Consider the following 19,925-nt stretch of genomic DNA (forward strand, 5'->3'; position numbering starts at 1 on the left):
GAGGGCCTGAATCCCTTTGATCCAGCCTTGGTTTTGAGAGAGTTTCAGTCCAACTTTAGTTCTGTCCTCTGTAGAAGATGCAGCCCAGCTCCCCAGTGTCTTGTGCTTCCACCTCCAGCTGCAACTAGAGTTGCCAGCTGTGTGACCCGTGGCTTTAGGATTACATATTCCTACTCCAAATTTCTCCAGGGAATTGTAGTAATAATGGAGATGTCTTCCTTTCGTGTCCCCCTCACGAGAGGAAATGGACTTACCCAGAAGCAAGGGGGCCTTAAATTAGTCTTACAGAGGCCCTTACATGAAGCTTGCTTGGACACCTTTCTGGATTTTGGTGGGTAGATGGATTGGGCTCTCTGTGCTTTTGCAATTGATGGGGAGGTTAATAACCAGACTTTGTCCAAATAGATAATTAAATGCATCAAAAATCCAGAGACCAGAGAGCTGCAGATTGATTTGTGCCCACTAAGAACACAACCCGAAGGGGAGGGAATTGAAAGGTTTGACAGCTAGAACATAGTGGTCCCCCAAAGTGTTAGTACCGGTCCTTGACCTAGCCTCAGGGAAACACGCTCCTTGGTGTCCTCTTTACTATTCTTGGAACCCAAGTGAGAGAGAGAGAGAGAGAGAGAGAGAGAGAGAGAGAGAGAGATCGGCTGAAGCATGAGAAATCAGATGCAATCAAGAAGAGATTTCCCCACAGAGAGGGCTGGTAGTTACTCTTCCTTGGGGAAGAGGAGGGCTGCTAAATTCTTGGCCAGATCTAGAAATCATTCCCTTACCCTTTTTTATCTCCAGTCCACCAGTCTACTGATGAAAAGTGAATGCTCTGTCTCGGTTGTCAGGATTCTTCTTAACCTTTGTCCCCAGGAGCCAATTCAAGGCAGGGAGCAAATACCTGCTGAGCACTCAGTAGGAACCAGGCTGAGAGCATGAAGGAGGAGACTACAGTCTCCAGGAAGGGTATGCAGGTGCAGAAGGCCTTAATACAAAGCTGCAGAGTGTCTGGCTCTAATGGAGGAACACCATGCCAAGGGGACTTGTCGGGAGAGTGTGTGAAAGCATCTATGTGTGTGTCTACTTTTGGTAATCCAAGACATCATTATGAAACATCTTGAATATCAATATGCCCCTTTTGGAAATACATTTTTCCTTCTCAGTGGTGTAGCGGTCAAGAATATTTCTGGAATCAGACACAAATAGGTTCAAGCTTAGGCTCTGCCACTTAAAATCTGGGTGAAAAATTTCTCTGAGACTTAGTTCCCTTTGTATCTAGAATAAAGCATAAAACTTGCTCAGGGATGTGGTGGGGGTAAAGTGAGGTGTATATGTAAAGCATCAGTAGAATGCCTGGTGCATAGTAAGTGGTCAAAAATTCTGGCTGCTATTATTATTGTTGTTACTATTATTTCCCTTCTATTGCTCATTGGCTACCCCAGGTACCTGCCCTGGTAACCATCCCCAGCCTCCCTCCCCTCACCCCCTTGCCAACCTGCTCTTTTAGGTCTTGGGTGGTTTAGGACCAGCTCCCCATTCCCACCAAAGGTTCTGAGTTATCATTATTGTCCCTGTGCGGGTGTGAGCAGCTCCTGGGGCAGTGTTGTTTGTGGGGACCTTTCTGCCACCTGTACCTGTGGCACCAGATACAGTGGGATGGGAGCCTGTAGCAGCAGCTATAAGAAGTGTTAAGTTGGCAAGGCTTGAGGAATCACCTGAACCCCCAGCCTTTCCCCCTCCCTGAGGATTCCAGCTGGCCATTGTGCCCAGCCGAACCATGTGCAGCCTGGTGGTGGTTAGGGCTGGTTGATCTCACTGAGCCACTTCCCTGCTGTCCACTTCTCATTTCCTGTTGTGTGAGAACCCCACTCCTCATCTCCTACCTCCCCCAGGCCAAGAACAGCTACTGGGAGGAGTGACATGTGGATTTACTCTTTCTTTCTTTCTTTCTTTCTCTTTCTTTCTTTCTTTCTTTCTTTCTTTCTTTCTTTCTTTCTTTCTTTCTTTCTTTCTTTCTTTCTTTCTTTCTTTCTTTCTTTCTTTCTTTCTTTCTCTTTCTTTCTTTCTTTCTTTCTTTCTTTCTTTCTTTCTTTCTTTCTTTCTTTCTTTCTTTCTTTCTTTTTTAGTTTTAGATTTAATCTTTATTGTATTTTTTCCATTACCATTTAGTCCTCTTATAGCACCCTCCCCCCCAGCAATCACCACACTGCTATCCATGTCCATGAGTCCTTTTACCTTTTTGTTCAATCCCTCCACCCGCTCACCTCCCTCCCCATTAGATGCCATCCTGCTCTCCATCTATGACTGTCCCCATTTTCCTTGTTAGTTCAGTTTGTTCATTACATCCCACAGATGAGTGAAATCAGATGTATTTGTCTTTCTCTGACTGGCTTATTTCACTTAACACAATGTTCTCTGGGTCCATCCATATGCTGTGAAGGGGAAAACTTTCTTCTTTTTTATGGCCGAGCAGTATTCCATGGTGTAAATGTCCCATAGTTGTTTTTATCCACTTATCTACTGATGGACACTTGGGCTGCTTCCATATCTTGGTGATTGTAAATAATGCTGCTATGAACATAGGGGAAGGATTTTATCAAATGCTTTTTCTGCATCTATTGATGTGATCATGTGGTTTTTACCCTTCGCTTTGTTCATGTGGTGAGTCACATTTATTGATTTGTGAATGTTGTACTAACTTTGTATTCCCAGAATAAATTCTACTTGATCATGGTGTATGACATTTTCAATGCATTGTTGTATTTGGTTTGCTAATATTTTGTTGAGGATTTTAGTGTCTATATTCATCAGGGACATTGGTCTATAATTTTCTTTCTTTGTAGTGTCTTTATCTGGTTTGAGAGTTAGGATAATGCTGGCCTTATAAAATGAGTTTGGGAGCCTTCCCTCCTCTTGAATTTTATGAAATAGTTTGAGAAGGAGAGGTGTTAGTTCTTAGAATGTTTGGTAAAATTCACCTGTGAAGCCATTCAATCCCGGGCTTTTGTTTGTTGGAAGTTATTTTTAATTACTGCTTCAATTTCATTAGTTATAATCTGTCTACTCAGGTTCTCTGATCCTTTCTAATTTAGTTTTGGAAGATTGTATGTTTCTAGTAATTTATCCATTTCATCCAGGTTGTCCAGTTTTCTGGCATATAATTGTTCATAATGTATTTCTTTATGTCAGTTATTATTTCTCCTCTTTCACTTCTGAGATTATTTATTTGGGTCCTCTCTCTCTCTTTTTTATTTTGATGAGTCTGGTTAAAGGTTTGTCAATCTTTTTTATCTTTTCAAAAAACCAGATCCTGAAATTATTGATCTTTCGTTTCATTATTTTAGACTCTATTTTGTTTATTTCTGTTCTGATCTTCATTATTTCCTTCCTTCTACTCACTTTGGACTTTGTTTGTTGTTCTTTTTCAGTTCCTTTAAGTGTGAAGTTAGATTGTTTATTTGAGCTTTTTTTTGTTTTTTTGAGATAGGCCCGTAATGCTGTGAATTTCCCTCTTAGGATTGCTTTCCCAGTGTCCCATAGATTTTGTATTGTTGTGTCCTCATTTTCATTTGTTTCAAGGTATCTTTTGATTTTTCTTTGATCTTATTGTTGACCCATTCATTGTTTAATGACATGTTATTTAGCTTCCGTGTCTTTGCATGTTTTTCAGTGTTCTTCTTGTGATTGACTTCTAGTTTTATAGCCTTGTGGTCAGAGGAGATGCTTGATATGATTCCAGTCTTCTTAAATTTATTGAGAACTTCTTTTGTGTCCTAACATGTGGTCTGTCCTAGAAAACTTTTCATGTATACTTGAAAAGTATTGTATGTATATTTTGCTGCTTTGGGATGAAATGATCTGAAGATATCGATTAAATCTATTTGGTCTAGTGTGTCATTTAGGGCCTCTGTCTCCTTGTTGATTTTCTGTCTGGAAGATCTATTAATTGAAGTCAATGGGATGTTAATAGCTCAACTATGCCCGTATGGCTGTCAATCTCTGCTTTTATGTCCATCAATATTTGCTTCATGTATTTAGATGCTTCTATGATGGGTGCATAAATGTTTACTAGAGTTATATACTCTTGTTGAATTGTTTCCTTTATCATTGTGTAGTATCCTTCTTTGTATCTTACTATAACCTTTGTTTTAAAGTCTATTTTGTTGGATATGAGTACTGCTACCCCAGATGTTTTTCCTTTCCATTTGCATGAAATATCTTTTTCTATCCCTTTATTTTTAGTCTGTATCTTTTAATCTGAGATGGATCTCCTGGTGGCAGCATATATATATATAGCTCTTGTTTTCTTATCCATTTAGCTACCCTATGTCTTGGTTGGGGCATTTAAGACATTTACATTTAAGATGATTATTGATAGATATGTATTTAGTGCCATTTTATTGTTAGACGGTTTTCCTTTTTTTTTTTTTTTTCTTTCCCTTTTTCTTCTTTTTAAAGCAAGCCCTTTAACATTTGTTGCAGCACTGGTTTGGTGCTAACAAACTCCTTTAGCTTTTTCTTGTCTGTGAAGCTTCTTATTTCTCCTTCAATTTTAAATGATAGCCTTGCTGGGTAAAGTAGCCTTGGTTGTAGGTCCTTGCTTTTCATCACCTTGAATATTTCACTCCACTCCCTTCTGGCCTGAAATGTTTCTGTAGAGCAATTAGATGACAATCTAATTGGTGCTCCCTTGTACATAACTACCTGCTTTTCTCTTGCAGCTTTTAGGATTCTCTTCTTGTCTTTAAGCCTTGTCATTTTAATTATGATGTATTTTCGTATAGGCCTCTTTGGGTCCAACTTATTGGAAATCTCTGAGCCAAATTATGCCAGTCGATATGTACCAAGAAGTTCATAGCGGCATTGTTTGTTATAGCAAATACAAACATACACATGGACATAGCCATAGGAGAATGGAGCATCATCCATGCATTGGATATTATGTGACAACAACAAAAAAGAAACGAATGGACGAATCTCACAAACAGGATGCTGACAAGGAAAAGCAAGTTACAGAAGCACACAGAGTAATTTTATTTGTATAAAACATAAAAGTAGTCAAAAATAAATGACTGCTTAGGGGTTCATTTACACATTGTAAAATAATAAAGAAAACCAAGAGAATGCTTAACACAGAAACCCAGGATAGTGGTTACTTTGGAGATTGGATGGGGTCAGGGATGAAGGGTCTCACAGGGGACTTTGAAGGTACTGGTGGGTACACAAAGATGTGTTTTGTTATTTTTGCATTTAAAATTTTAAATGTATGTTACATATAATATTTTTGCATGTATGAGAGATTTATAGACAAAAAGAAATGCCAACAGCAGCTTGTGCTCCCTAGTCCCCTGGTTACTTCAGTTTAGAATCATAACTCCTGATTTCCTACCTAGTTTTAGAACTGAAATCCCCAGTCCCAGTTTCCCTCCTGTCTGTCTCCCATATTGCTACCCCAGATATGCCTCCCCAAATCACCTATCTCATAGCAATGTGGCTGGTCTGCTCATACACCTTTTGTGGGTCCCCACTGCCCACTATATAAGCCCAAACTCCTGCTCTCCATACATTCCTCCCACTTGAATTATCCTTTCTTCCCCCTCCTTCTTTAAGCCTATTCCATGCCGGACCTCCACTTTTCCATCAGAGCCCACAGAATGGCCCCCTTGTACTCCATGTCAGAATTTTGCAATTGTAACAAGGTGAGGTCACAAAGCCCCTAAGAAGGAGAGGACTTGTCCTCAGAGGTGAGGATTCCGGAAGCTCCTTGGGTTGGAGCTTGGCTCATTGCTCACGGGAGGCTTGGAGACTACATCTCTTCATCATGGTAAGATTAGTTCACATGGCTCATAGGCTTACATGGGATGAAGGGTCCTGGACTTCACCCAGATCTGGGACAAACTTGTCTGCAGTCTATAGCTTTTGGGAACAGGAACAGGAAAGGGTAGAAAGTAGGGGGAGGGATAAAGCAGAGATTAGCAGGAAATGATGTTTTTCAACCTATTCCTATCCATTCCCCCAAACCTCATCTTCCCTAGAAAGAAATTTGCACTGAGCTGGTGTGGATGGGTCCTATTATTTGGGTGGAAGAGGTGTGTGGTTTTATCTGTCCCTCAGGGTGTAGAGTAAAGAACATGGACTTAAGATTTGATCTGGCTCAGCTGCCGGCTGGTCATTCACGTCCCTCTGCGTCTCTGCTTCCTTGTGTGGTAAATGTTATGAGCATCAGCTTGCCCAAGGAAAGACAATGGAGGCAGTAACATCTTCCTGGCCTACTTCATAAGTGGTTGTGGGCCCCAGTGAGGTAAAGACTTAGAGGAGTGTAAGGCATTGTGCCAGTGTTACTTACTGTGCCTGGGCTGTTTATAAGTTGGTCTGTGGAGAAAAGGTGCAGGAAGGGAAAAGTCACTGACTTTGTTCCTTGAAGCCAGACCTTTTCATCCAGATTCCGGCTCCTTCCCTAGGGTTTACAGAAGGAGTTGGAATCTGGATCCATCTCTGCTTAATAACATTCATCAAATTAAGAAAGTTTATTTATATTCTTAGGTTTTTTAAAAGTATTTTTAAAATTAGAAGTGAATGAATTTTGTTAAATGCCTTTTGTATTAATTTAGATGATGTAAGTGGTGAATGACTATTGGTTTCCTAGAGTTGATCCATATTCCTGGGATAAGCCCTATGTGATCTCAGTCCAAAAAAAATCAATAGATTGTTGCTCTGCGTTGTTACCCCAATGTCCCTGAGTTCACGCTACTTTTGGCATTTCCAGGCCTGGTGGAACACCCACAACTGTGCCAGCTAAGCTCATTTCATTTTCCCAACAACCTTTGTGGATAGGAAATATTATCATCCCTGTTTTACAGATGGGCAGCAGAGACCTAGAAAAGTTAGATGATCTGTCCATGGTAGCAGGTGGATGGGTGGGTAGTGAAACTGTTTTGCTGCCCTCAGTCAAGTGCTCTTATTTACTCTCTTTGCCTCCCTGATCCTCCCCTTACTCTGCTGACCCCTCCCCACAGTGTGAAGAGATAAAGGTGACCACACAGAGACACACGCAGGGCCTGAGGCACAGCAAGGAGGAGCTGAACAGGCTGAATGAGGCCACCAAGCACCTGACTATGGGGGTGAACAGTTCTGGGAATCAGGTGAGGGGTTTGAGTGGAGGAGGGGACCATGGTGATGGTAGGGGTGTGTCCATTATTTATGACAACTAGACTGGACCCCCATTCTTTGAAATAGAGTTTCTGTTTGTAAATGTCTGAGCAAATAGGAGTATGTCTATATGTGTATGTCATGCTTACACGTGCCTACGACTCCCTGTAGCTCATGTGGCTGATCAACATGTAGATAGATATGTATGAATATGTATGCTTGTTTGTATATCGTTTTTTTTATGGGTATGTATCTTTTTATGTCTGTGTGTTTTCTTTGTCTTACAAACCATTCAATTTGAGCTCATCTTCAGAAACTGCAAGATTTTACCTAGAAATCCAGTTGTCTGGTTTCTCTTTAAAAATGTGCAGATCTGGAGATATTATGCTATGACTCCACACAGTAACATTTGGCTAGAGGAGAGAAGCCTCTATCTCCTTCACTTGGGATATGTCCCTTTGTGTGCCACAGTCCCTACCACTTCAGGCTGCCTCCTTTGATGCCGAGGCAGAAGGTTCTCTGCCATTTATCTCACCTTGGCTAGAACACTGTTACTAACCCTTAGAAGAGAAAAGGTGCTGAAGAGATGTCTCTCTCTAAGGTTGAGAAATGAAAGACTGGAAACATGAAAGAGGTCCTGGTGATTTCAGGATGATGAGAGCATGCATATTTCTCTGTGGAACAGGACACTGCTGTATTTAGTTAGCATTTGACCTTTACCTTTTGATGCCTCCAGCCACACCTCTGTAGGCATTTGTGTTTGCGCCTCAGGCTTTAGGCCTTAGGAAGGAGAGTTCCCACATGAATGCTTTCTTTTTCCTGACTTCTCTCCCTGCCAGCCTCCTCTCTTTTCTCCCAGCATGCTCTGTGTCAAGCCCTCCCAGCTCACACTACACACTTCAGAGGGAAGGGGTTCTGCTTTGGTCTTTTCTTGCTTTTTGTAAAGACAAGTGTCTCAGGCTCCGAGGGAGACTCATGGAAGTTCTCCCTTCTCCAGAAACTGATGACTCTGAGGGGATGAGCTGTTCAGGTTCCGGGGTTGGCAGAGTGAGAGGGTAGTCATGTTGGGGTGTAGTCTCCCACCAGCCACAGCTACTCTGATCCCCCCTGCTGATTTCCTAAGCAGCAAGCACACCTCACCAAGGCAAGGAGTTATTTTTTTTTCCCAAACACTATAAATTTTAGTCTTCTGTGAGAACAGGACAGCCTTCTTATTAGTTTCCCTGATGAAACAATCATGCCAGCATTTTGTGCTAATGAGCATTTGATGCTTTTCGCATCTGAGCTCATATTAGAAGTGTCACTATACTGATATAAAAGGCTTTCTCTTAGCCATCCCAGATGGCTGGTCCCAAATCTCCATCCTGGTAACAGGGCAGACACACACACACACACACACACACACACACACACAAATGCATTTCACAACAGGCATGCTCACTTTACACAATGATCTGTAATCCTCATTGGCCTTCCAGCCTCTGAGAAGGGTCTGGATTCTTGAGGGGAACTGGGTAAGGACCAAAGACGTCCTTCTGTCCGTGGTCTTCCCTTCACCCCCAGCCCTGCAAACTAGAAGGAGCCAAGGACCCATCAGCTCTGCAGGAGGAGGGTGCCTCAGGCAGTAACAAGGTCAGGCTGGCTTGGCTGGAGGACACCCTGCAGCGTGCCAAGCAGGGCATGGTTCGGCAGCTGCAGGAATACCAGGAACTCATGATGGTCAAGCTGGGCCTAGACTTTGAGATTGCCATCTACCGCAAGCTGCTGGAGGGTGAGGAGAGCAGGTAAGGGCTGGGCAGTGCTTCAGATATAGCACAGCGCACGGGGGAAGGGGCCACCACCTGGGCCCTCAGCAGCTGGGGACCAGGTGGGGAAAGGTGACCTGAGTATCTAGGGACTTGTTTTCCTGGATCCAGTTTGTTCCCACTATTCAACAGCCCTTTAGACAAAGGGCCCCAGCATATGAGCACCATGGTACCTGGGCTGGGGTGACTCATAAAGTCATTCATCCCCAGGATCAGACAGCGGGGGCTAGTTTGTCCATCAAGACAGCTGCAAGGTCCAACCAGGGGAAGTAAGGTCCCAAAGTGAAGTGCTGTCTTCTCAGTTTTGCCCATCTTCCTAAGACCTGGGGAGGCAGTGTTTGTGGGAACAATTAAGGCCTGGCTTTTACTCTTAGGCAGCAGTAGGGACTCAAGGACTGCTAGTTATGTCCAGATGGGGACATAAGACTTAGGGGAGGGGGAGGGAATCCACCATACTGCAGGCATGCTACATTTATTATCTCCTTTAAACACACAAAACCCAGGGAAGGGATGCTTTTATTCCCATTTCACAGATAAGAAAACTGAGTCTCAGGGAGGGCAAAAGGACCACCTCAACGATGCAAAGGTAGAAAGGGATTAAGTGAGGCTTGAACAATATTCTTCAGATAATTGAGCTAGCTTCTCTGTGGTCTCCTTTACAATTCACCCCCACATACAGTCTCCCCTTTGAAGATGTTTAGGCCCAAAAAGGTGCAGATCTTTTACCTTCTTCCTCTTCTAAGAAGTCATCCATAAAAGTGAGTTATTTAAATTTACTCAAAAGTCTGTGGGGATCTGAGAGAACCGAGGAGCTTGCAGGATGGAATGATTTTTGCCTTTCTGGAGAGGGCTAGGAGTGTTTTGTCTTAGAGAATGGGGACTATTACACCTAGGAGATAGATTTACTTACCTGTTTCCTTCTTCCTGCAGGCTTGGCCTGAGACTGGGAACATTGAGCCTCAGTAAGTAAATAATAGGTATAACTTAGGTTAGAGGGGCCACATCTTATCCCCCCTCTTTGCGTGTATCCTCTTAGGAAGGAAGAGGGGGTCTACTTCCGCTGCCTCCCTTTGCCAGGGGCCATTTCTTCTCTTGGGGGCCTTTGTGTTCGTGTGTTTGTGGAGGGGATCCTATAGTCTGCTCTTTGCGGGGAGGTTCTGTTGGTTTTGCCTGGGGCGTGGAAGGAAGTTCTGTGGGTTAATCCTTGTGGCCAAGACTGTTTTATGCTTGGATGGGGTGGGGGGGAAATCTGTGTCTGATTTTACAGATTCTCGGGTCTATTTCTTGGGGGATGGGGGTCTGTATCTATTATTTTGGGGAGTTTGTAGGTCTGTCTCTTAGTGGGGAGGGTCTGTGTATTGCTTTCTGGTAGAGTCATCTGTTTGTCTGTCTTCTGGGGCGGAGGGAAGGAAGCGGGTATTTTCCCCTCCAACAGCAGCTCTCTGCTCAGCTCAGGGCAGCGGTTCCACCTGCAGGCCCAGCTCGGCCTCGGGCTCCGCCGGCCTGCTGCCGCCTGGAGCGGGTTCCGACACCCTGGATACGAGCGCCCCTGGCGGCGGTTGCGCGCGCTGCGGCTTCTCCGGCTGTGTCGGGGATTTCAGCTGTAGAGGCTTCCGCGGATGTTGAACACTTCCTGCCCCGCTCGAAAGTCAAAGAACCCTAGCTTTTGCCCAGAAGACTTGGTCTCAGACGCCCCTCCCATGGATCTGGCCCTCACCTCACCTCTCCCTCCTGGCCCTCACCCCAGAGCATAAAGTCTCTGAATGTTGTTTTGCCCCTCTGAACCGCCCCCACCCCTCTTTTCCTGAGACCCGTCCTTTGCAATAAAAATATTCTGCAGCGGACTGAGCCGCCAGGCTGTCTGCACCTGGATTCCTCAGGCTGTTCCTCGAATGAAGACAAAGCTGGCCAGATCTGGGGTTGGGGCACTGCCGAGAAGCAACCATCCAACACTTCTTGGCAGAGGAGTTGAAAAGTGCATTCATTCATCCACTCACTCATTCTACAAACACTTTCTGAAGGGCCTCTGAAGGTCAGACAGGGTGCTTGGTGAGCAAGACAACACTCTAGTCCTGGCTCTCTGGAGATGACATTCTGGTGGGGAGGCAGGCCATCAACAAGGAGACAGACCAGAAAGAGAATAGAGTGGGAGAGGGATGAGGGTGAGCCTTCCACTGACCAGGCAGGTGCACTTGAGGATTGGCTCACAGGAAGATGGTCATCGCAGACTGAGGATGGGGATATGAAACAACTGGGTGGTTCAGGCCTGAGTTCTAGTTTAACAATTGATCTAATGGTGGGCTGAGAACAACACAGTATGGTGGAGGAAAGCTTGTCTTTGGAATGAGCCTGAGGTTCCAGCCCTGCCTCTACGCCAGGCCTATGTTATAGTTTGTTTTTTTGTTGTTTTGGTTTTTTTCACATGGTAACTGGACTTTAGGGGGTAGAAGACAGACCAGTTTGGGGGGCAGTGTGGCCAGTGAAGGTCTGGTTTCTGGCCTCTTTCCTTGCCACACAGCCTGAGAGATGCCTCCTTTCACAAAGCTCACATTCTTTTCTATTGCACAAAGGTTTACATCATCAGTGTATCTGGGGAACAAAGCTTCCTGCTTTCTAAGTCCCTGGGTAGGGCTAAGGTGCATCATTGGCCAGAGGCTCTGACTTTACCTTTTAAGGAATACTAGTGCCAAGGTGTCTGCTCTGTTTTCCTGGGTCCCCGCCCAAAAGTATCTAAATGGCTCTCTTCCTGGTTAAACAGAGCAATCTCATGCTAGAAGACTGGGATGGAAACTTGGCTGGCAGGCTGCCACCTACCTGCAGGGTAGGAGACATGGCCTCACCTGACTCCTGCATCAGCCCCATTTGATCCAGCTGACCATCACCAACTATATAAACATTCTTACCAATACTCCCAGTGCAAAGCAGCTACTGAAAGCAGAGCTTGCCCTTCTGCAAGACTTTTTGGTTGGGCCCTGTGTTCCCTGTATTTTGCTAGGTAATGACATTCTGTGATTTTCAAGGTTAGGTTTTCTCAGGTCCTGCTGTGTTGGTCATTTGTGGGAAGTGGAGAAGAAAATATCCGCAGGAGTTGTAGGCAGGATTTCTGGTGAGACTTCTGCAGCCCACATCACAGAGGATTGGTTGTTGCCTGTGTTTTTCCTTTCTAAATCCCAAGCCTGACATCAGTCCAAGAGATCCCAGGAGCTGAGGGGGCAGGTTTGAGTCTCTTGCTGAGCCAGCGCCATGTGGGCCACCAGCAATGTTTGCAGTTTGGGGACTGATTCTTTGAGTGGCTACCCTGGTCATGGGCAACATTCCAGCCTGTGGTGGGAGACAAGTACTTGGTATATTTATGGAGAGTCATTTGCCAGCCCATTTATAAGCTTTATGAGTCGGAGTGACTTCTGAAGGGAGGAGGGTTGTCACCAGTGCAGTCATCGCTTCAGGGACCTCAAGGGGTCAGCCCTCTGTTTGCTCCTTGTGTCTGTCTCACACTTAATTGCACTTAAATGTGTCAGATGCAACTTGGCTGTGTTAGTGTCTCTATTTGAGCCTCAAGTCTGGACTCCTGACAGGGTCTTCTTCTGAGCTATGTAGTGTCACAGCATGGAGGGCTGGTTAGACCATCCCACACTCTAGAAGTCTCCCAGGGCTCTGTTCTGCTCAGAATTCCATCAGAGAGTGGAGGAACCACATTGTGGCCAGGACACCAGAGATTGATACTTTTTAAAAAAGAGATTTTATTAATTTTTTTAGAGAGAGGGGAAAGGAGGGAGAAAGAGAGGGAGAATAACATGTACGAGAGAACATAGATTGGTTGCCTCTCGCACACTCCCAAATGGGGACCTGGTTCGCAACCCAGGCATGTGCCCTGACCTGCAATCAAACCAGTAACCTTTTGGTTTGCAGGCCACTGAGCTACACAAGTCAGGGCAGATGCTACTTCTTGAAAGAGCTTTTTTGTTTTCAGACCACTTGCTTCTGGTCTCTCATATGTTTTTGTAATTATTTCTGTTGCCCTGATGGATGGCGGTTAACATTTCTGCTACAGTTTTCTGGGTCTGGGACTGAAAATTTAGATTCACCCTGCTATACAGATGTATGTTAGGGACTCACCTTGGCCCACAGTGAAGCTAAGGGGCCATCTCCTCACTCCCAACACCACTTGTCAGATCCTCATCAGTGTCAGAATGGGGCTGTGGAGGAGGACAGTTCCCTGAATGAAGGAGCTCAATGACTTTGGGAGACATGGAGATTTCTCTCTGTACTTATAACCTCTGATCACAGATATAAATGTAATGAGAGGCTGGCCATGGCTCTGATCCCTGGAGAAGTGTCTACTTTACATTCTGCAAAAAGACAAAACAAACAAACAAACAAAACTAATAATAAAAATACCATGATTATTTTGTGTTGGGCACTGTCTAAGCATTTTATATATATGAGATTCCTTAACCCATCAAGCGTGAGGTAGGTGCTCTTTTTATCATTCTCACGAGAGGTGTGGAAACGGAGGCACAGAGAGGGTAAGTAAATTGCCCAAGGTCACTCAGTGAGGAAGGAACAGAGCTTAGTTTTGGGCCCAGGGAGTCTGGCCCCAGAGTCTGTATGCTCACCACTCTGCCATATCATCTTCTTGTTAGGTGCTGTTTTCTGTTTCTGAGGTAATTTATCAGCTATGGCAGGTCTCCAAACCTCAAAGGGACTCCATTAAAAAAAAAAAAAAAAAAGAGTCATCATATCAAAGGCTTTTTGAAAGTTTAAATCATGTTAAAGTACTTATCCCTTAAAGAATTCTAATAAATTACTCAGGCATGAGTCTTCCCTACCACAGCAATGAGTAGGTTTCCTTAAGCTTTGGGTGATTGGAGAACCTAATTTTCATCATCCCTCAGTTCATCGGGGTGCACAGCAATGGTTTCTGGGAGGTAGCTGTGGTTTGGTAAAATGAGCACTAGAGATGCACACAGATTCAAACCCTAGCTGTGCCACTGAACTTAGCATGGGGCCCAACTACTGAGCATCACTGAGCTCTGGTTTCCTCATCTTCAGGATGTATCATAAAAGGTGGTGTGGGTAAAATCAATGAGGTTGTGGAAATTACATTGGGTGGAGGCCTAGAACAACCCTTGGCTAAATCTGAGACAGCTGTGAGCCCAGGGACAGAAGACTGTACTGGAAACCCAGATTGGACCTTTTTCTGCTACATGTGACTTTTGAGACTCCACCAAACCCCAACCCCTTAGGATAACAGAGGTGGAGACAAGGCCAGGGGTTGGCTACATTGATTTATTGGAAATAGGTCAAGACAGAGGTGAACAGAAGAGGAAGGGGAGAGGCTGGGGGACTCTGGCCACTGGCCCTATGGCAGCCCAGGGTAGGGTCCTGGTCTTGGTCCTTCCTGCTATGGAACCCCCTTCCTGTGGGCACTAAGGGGATTTCTTTCTGGGGTAGCCTTTCCCAGAGCAGGGTGGGGTGAATATGGAGAAGAGGGACAGGATCAAGGAAGAGGGGATCACAGATACACATAAGAGTCTAGGAGCAGGACCGACCTTTCAAAAGTGCAGAAGTAACCCATTACTTGCTCCGCCCCAGGGCTGGAACATGCCCTATTGGGCGGGAGAGACGCCGGTCAGGGGCTTGAGTTGCGGCGTCTAACATTTCCGGCAGCTGCTAGCATAGGAGCCCACACCACAAGAGCTGATGCCGCAGGACCCCACACCGCAGGTGCCCAGGCCACAAGATGTGATGGAATTGCAGGGGCCACAGGGTGCACAGGGAGCACAGGGTGCGCACATTCCTGTGCTCACTGCCAGGTTCCCACTGCAGGGGGCGCTGCAGACACTGCCTGTCACCGGCCTGGAGCCCGACATGCAGAGGTCCCCGCAGACGACTCCGCCCCGGGAGCTGCTGACACCTGCCGACCCCAAAGCCTGAGTCAAAATTCTGAGGGCAAGTTATCCCGTCACTGCGCGATGCCCCTCCTCAAGTATCTCTACTTCACAACGATAGGTCCACCTGGTCCTACAGCTGTGGTCTTTCTGCTCTCTGATCCCAAACCCCTCCTGCTGGGATGCCAGCCCTTTTATATTTAGGTCCCATCCCTTACAGGAAGAGAGCAAATCCACCCACACAGGGCCTTTGTCACTTACAAACATTCACAGCACCAACACCTTCACACAATCTAAGAAGAAAGAAGAAATAGGGCAGTATTAGTGACTCAGCCAGATGGCAGACAGAGCTCCACAGACTGGGGGGTGGGTCCACAAGCCAAGAAGGAGGAGCAGAGGTCTCAAGGAAAAGCCCTCCCAAATTGACCCCACCTCCAAAGGGATAAATGACAGGTTTTTCCCAGTCTCCTGGCCCTTCATCAGCCCTGAGAAAAGGTGGCCTTTGTTTATGGAGCAAAAATGGCAGCTTCGTCAGGTAGGGTCCTACCTGTGCTCCTCGCCCTCCAGCAGGCGCCTGTAGGTGGCGATCTCGATGTCCAGGCCCAGCTTGGAGTTCATCACCTCCTGGTACTCCTTGAGCAGGCAGGCCATGTCCTGCTTGGCCTTCTGCAGGGCGGCCTCCAGCTCAGCCAGCTTGCAGCGGGCATCACTGATGGCTGTCTCTCCCTGCTGCTCCGCCTGGGTCACTGCAGTCTCCAGCTTGGTGTTCTGGGGGCCCAGAGGAACACAGGTGGGTTATGGTCCCCAGGACTCTCTGTCCATTTCCTGGGTGAGCCCAGTCTCTTGAACCTACTAGAACAGGCCTCAGGAACAGGCCTCCTGCCTTCATCATTTAGGTCTCCCTGAGTGACCACAACCTATGACCCTAGTCACACAAATGGACTAGAGAATGATGGTGAAGTTCACATTGCCTGTGGAACCCTATCTAAGCTGCCAGCCTCTCTGGGGATCTAGGGCACAGATGACCCATACCTGGCACTTGGCATTTTCGACCTCGGCAGTTAGCCTCTGGGTCATGCGGTTCAGCTCGTTGATCTCCTCCTTGGTGCGGCGGAGGGTCTCCCCGTGACGGATCACCGTGGCCTTCATCTCCTCACACTGGGGGGAAGCAGACACTCAGGATGGCATGTCTCACCCATTCAGGACACCACAAACATCCATGGCAGCCCTGCTCTGCCACCTCAACCTGAGAGCTCTCTGCCCCCCTGTTACCATCCCCAGTGACCAGAATCCCCAGACAACAGAAGCCTTTTCCAATACTTGTCCCTCTTTCCTCCGCTGCCATATCTAGGGGGCAGGTGTCCTGTGCCACTCACCTTGCTGCGGTACCAGGACTCAGCCTCGGCCCGGCTGCGGCTAGCAATGTCATCATACTGAGCCTTGATCTCGGCAATGACGCAGTCCATGTTCAGGTCCCGGCTGTTGTCCATCTTGACGACGACTGAAGTGTCAGAGATGTGGGCGTGCAGGACGCGAATCTCCTGTGGGAATAAGAGGGGGGAGAACCATGTTTATGACACAGCCTCACCCACCATAGCATGTACCCAATCTTCTCAGCTCTTCCCTGGTCTCCAGCCCCCACACCCTCATGGACTGCAGCCCCCTGCCCAAGTCCCTGTCAACCTCCTGTCCCAAGCCTAAGGCCTCTCCTCCAGGCCAGCTGCCAGTTTCTGCCCAGACCACACCCCTCACCTCCTCATACAGTCGCCGCAGGAAGTCGATCTCCTGGGTCAGGGCCTCCGAATTGGCCTCCAGGTCTGACTTGCGCAGGTAGGCACAGTCCACATCCTAGAAAGGTGGGCAGTCTTTGAGCTCAGAGGACCCTGGTGATCATTACTCCAAACTCCACTCTCTCCTCACCCACTCATGGGGGCCAGGTTGAGGGAAGGATTCCCAGTGTTCCCATTCCCTTCCCATCTCCATACCTCTGACCTTCCTGGGATGGGCCTCACAACTTTCTCCGGATCTAAGAACAAACCCCTCTGTGTCTTGGAAATGGGCCACCAGCCTTTGTCCCTCCCACCTGACACAGCTTACCCTCCCAGGTTTCCTTTTACTCACCCTGTTCCAGGATGCCTGCCCAGACTCACTCCCACTCAGCCAACTTGACCCCTCCCCGTCGCCCAGCACTCCTCCCAGACTCCAACTGGCCACTCCTAACTCTGTCCCTTCCTCCCCCACACCCTGGGTCTCTGCTCCTCTTTTGGGTCAGACACCCCACAGCTTTAGACAGGACACTGTCCCTCAACAGAGACTGAAGATGCCAGGCCTCCATGGGACCCACAGACCACAACCTCTGAGGCAGAGCAGGACATCCAGAGATCAACCGAGCCACAGCCCTGCCCAGGACAGGATGTTAGTGGGTACTGCACAGTTACTGCCCTCTGTCAAAGCTCTGGATGTGTCTTCCATGACCTGATCTCTGGGACTCCCCCACCTGATTTGGCAAAGGTCATTGCTCCCCACACTGAGGTTGTAACCCTCTGCGTGTTTCCAAGAAGAGTCTGTCAATCTGAGATCCCCTGGGTCTGTGTCTTGATCTCACGTTACTCACCTTCTTCAGAGCTACAAACTCATTCTCGGCTGTTGCTCTCAGAGAAACTTCCTCCTCGTACCTGAGGCAGAAGAGGTAGAGTGGGAGGTCAGGGAAGGGCAGGTCTCCCACGAATACCCCTCCACTTCATAACATCGAAGGGGGCAATGTTAGGAACCTCCCAACACAGCTGGACCCCCAGTGTCCATGTGGGGTCCTTTTGGTTGGATTTGGGATGTCTCCACTTTGAATTGAGGGCCCATGGGGCTAATCTTCTGGAATCTCATAGCCCTGTGTCCCAAAGCTGCTCTCAAGTCACTTCAGGAGGCAAATGAGGCCTCAGCACCCAGCCCATCCACTCTGAGTCACTGCAACTCCCGCCTCTTCTCACCTGGGTGTCCATCCTAGCTCAGGTTTACGGTCTATGAGTCCCAAAGGCCATCAGCACTTAACACCCTAGGCAGTAGGACACCCAGAGCCCCAAGACATGTCAGCCCTGAGTGACACTGGGATTCATATCACATCCATGATCCATAGGCTTTAGGTGGGCAGTCAGAAGTCACAGGCCTGGAAAGCAGCAAAAGTCTCCTCCCCACAGAGCGCAGGCAACAGCGCTGGGTGATGAGGCTCAAGAAGAGAAGGCTGAAGCAGGGGAGAGAGCTTCTGGGGGAACCACAGCCCTACTCTTAGGCAGGCCTCTGGACAACAACTGCACAGGTGAGAAGATCCTGCTGCTCATGCCAGCCTGGCCTGCAGGGCTGCTCAGCCTACTTGGAAGTTCTTCTCGTGTCTAATCCAATGGGCTTTAACCTAAGTCATTTCCTGTGCCCAGTGTCAAAGCCAGCCACACTGCACTCACTTCTTCTTGTAGCCCTCCATCACCTCCTGCACGTGGTTTAGCTCTGAGGCCAGCCTCCCGCTGTCGGCCTCCGCACACTCGGCCTCTCGCCTCAGCGTCTCGATGTAGCCCTCAAACAGCGGCTCCAGGTTGCTCTCACAGCACTTGCGGTTCTGGTAGAACTGCCACTTGGTCTCCAGCAGCTTGTTCTGCTGCTCCAGGAAGCGCACCTGCATTTGGGTGGGAAGAGGGGTGAGATGGCTCTTGGCGTCCCAAAGCCAATTTGGGGGATGCTTTATGTGAATTCTCAAAGCTGGAGCTTAACAGAGCTTAGGCAGGGTTAAACACTGAAGACAAAGCAAGTTCTGAATTTCCTGTTATGATCCACATTTGGTTTTTCATTTTAGGGGTGGGAACTAGGAACTTGGAAAGGCCACTTTCTGTGCTCAGGTGAACTGAGTTATCCCCACCTGATGAGACCAGGTGGCATGTAGCCAGGAGCTGAGTAGAGGTTGTTTTACTTTTGATTCCTCCCTTAGTGGCTTGCCTGAGTGTGAGCATGGGTGAGTTTCAGGAAAGATGTGATTAAAGAAACTTTCCAAAAATGTCCCTGTGGTCCTGCTCCTATTTCTTATGTGCATTTCTTGTGGCTTGTGTGCACATATGGCCTCCTCCCTCTGATATAGTTCCAAGCCTTGTCCTTGTCTCTTTGTGGGGATCCTGCTTGTGTGGACAGAGGCGATATATACAGTGCTATCAAACCAGGAGCCCCTGCCTCCTCTATATGCATCTCTCTGTGTCTGTGTGTCTTGGATGTGTGTCCTGTCCTCCATCAGACTGGGAGCTCACCTGGACCATATCCCTTCTGCCTTGTCTACCCTTTCAGTGATTGGTAGAGGAAGTGAAAGTTCAGGAAAGAGCTGATCAAGGACACCCACCTTGTCGATGAAGGCCGCGAACCTGCTGTTGAGACACTTGATCTGCTCCTTCTCCTCATGCTTCACGCACTGCGCATTGGGGTCAATCTCCAGGTTGAGGGGCGTGAGGAGGCTCTCATTGACCGACACGGTGGTGATGCAGGGTGGGCTGGGTCCGCACACGCCGCCAGAGCGGTATCCGAAGCTGCGGCCGCAGGAGCCAGAGCGGAAGGCCCCGCAGAGGCTCTGGCTGCCAAAGCCCCTGGTGAGGCCGCGGTAGCAGGAGACGCCGCGGTAGGGGGCGGCCGTGATGCAGCAGCGGCCTGGCCGGGGCCCGCAGGCCGAGGCGCAGCTGAAGGTCTGGCCGCAGAATCCTGATCCGCAGGTCATGATGCTCCTGGAGGTTTGGGTTGCAGAGTAGAGGATGTGAGTTCTGGAGTCTTGATGGAAACTCCAATGTGTTCCTAAAGTGGCCCCAGTCCTATTTATGCTCCGATGGGAAGGGGCTTGGCTATGTAGATGGAGTTGGCACAATTTGTGCTTTATGGGCTTGGGCGGTTAGCCCAGTCCAACCCTTCTCTAGAATGTGCTTTAATGGTGAGTGGCCCGCACCCGCCTCTGTGTAAAGGATGCCAATCTCTGGGCCGTAGGGGGACTCAGCATGTTTCATCTTCAAAGTGCCCTGCCAGCAGGGCATACACTCATCTGAGGGTATTGGGGAGAGAGGGCAGGGCAGGG

General features: G+C 47.7%; 2 protein-coding genes across 3 annotated transcripts; one reads left to right on the forward strand and one right to left on the reverse strand.

Annotated features, from left to right (window-relative positions):
* Positions 1–8,625: 8,625 nt before the first annotated feature.
* LOC150011791 (keratin, type II cytoskeletal 8-like) lies at positions 8,626–10,782 on the forward strand. Of its 2 annotated transcripts, none has more exons than XM_090275559.1 (3): positions 8,626–8,927; positions 9,879–9,910; positions 10,399–10,782. In XM_090275559.1, exons 1-3 carry the CDS (start codon positions 8,824–8,826, stop codon positions 10,572–10,574), a joined length of 312 nt encoding a protein of 103 aa, XP_090131685.1. In that variant the 5' UTR covers positions 8,626–8,823; the 3' UTR covers positions 10,575–10,782. The 2 variants fall into 2 exon arrangements, with proteins under 2 accessions (XP_090131685.1, XP_090131684.1); XM_090275558.1 differs by having other exon boundaries at positions 10,424–10,782.
* Positions 10,783–14,231: 3,449 nt separating this feature from the next.
* On the reverse strand, positions 14,232–19,582 carry LOC150011792 (keratin, type II cuticular Hb1-like). The gene is made up of 9 exons (XM_090275561.1): positions 19,209–19,582; positions 18,292–18,500; positions 17,454–17,514; positions 16,592–16,687; positions 16,216–16,380; positions 15,872–15,997; positions 15,387–15,607; positions 15,101–15,132; positions 14,232–14,865 (listed from the first exon to the last, which is right to left on the reverse strand). The coding sequence occupies exons 1-9, from the start codon at positions 19,575–19,577 to the stop codon at positions 14,603–14,605; spliced, it is 1,542 nt and encodes a 513-aa protein (XP_090131687.1). The 5' UTR covers positions 19,578–19,582; the 3' UTR covers positions 14,232–14,602.
* Positions 19,583–19,925: the final 343 nt, after the last annotated feature.

The sequence above is a fragment of the Furipterus horrens genome, unplaced genomic scaffold (genome assembly GCF_987537825.1).
Source record: "Furipterus horrens unplaced genomic scaffold, mFurHor1.1.pri manual_scaffold_4, whole genome shotgun sequence".
Classification (NCBI taxonomy): Eukaryota; Metazoa; Chordata; class Mammalia; order Chiroptera; family Furipteridae; genus Furipterus; species Furipterus horrens.

Excerpts from the sequence above, each read along its gene's own strand:
- LOC150011791 (XM_090275558.1), top strand. The coding sequence starts at position 8,824 with ATGGTTCGGCAGCTGCAGGAATACCAGGAACTCATGATGGTCAAGCTG. Across the intron at positions 8,928-9,878 it reads CTGGAGGGTGAGGAGAGCAG|GCTTGGCCTGAGACTGGGAA; the intron begins GTAAGGGCTGGG and ends TTCTTCCTGCAG. Across the intron at positions 9,911-10,423 it reads ACTGGGAACATTGAGCCTCA|GCCCAGCTCGGCCTCGGGCT; the intron begins GTAAGTAAATAA and ends TTCCACCTGCAG.
- LOC150011792 (XM_090275561.1), bottom strand. The coding sequence starts at position 19,577 with ATGACCTGCGGATCAGGATTCTGCGGCCAGACCTTCAGCTGCGCCTCG. Across the intron at positions 18,501-19,208 it reads TCGCGGCCTTCATCGACAAG|GTGCGCTTCCTGGAGCAGCA; the intron begins GTGGGTGTCCTT and ends ACCCAAATGCAG. Across the intron at positions 17,515-18,291 it reads ATGGAGGGCTACAAGAAGAA|GTACGAGGAGGAAGTTTCTC; the intron begins GTGAGTGCAGTG and ends CTTCTGCCTCAG.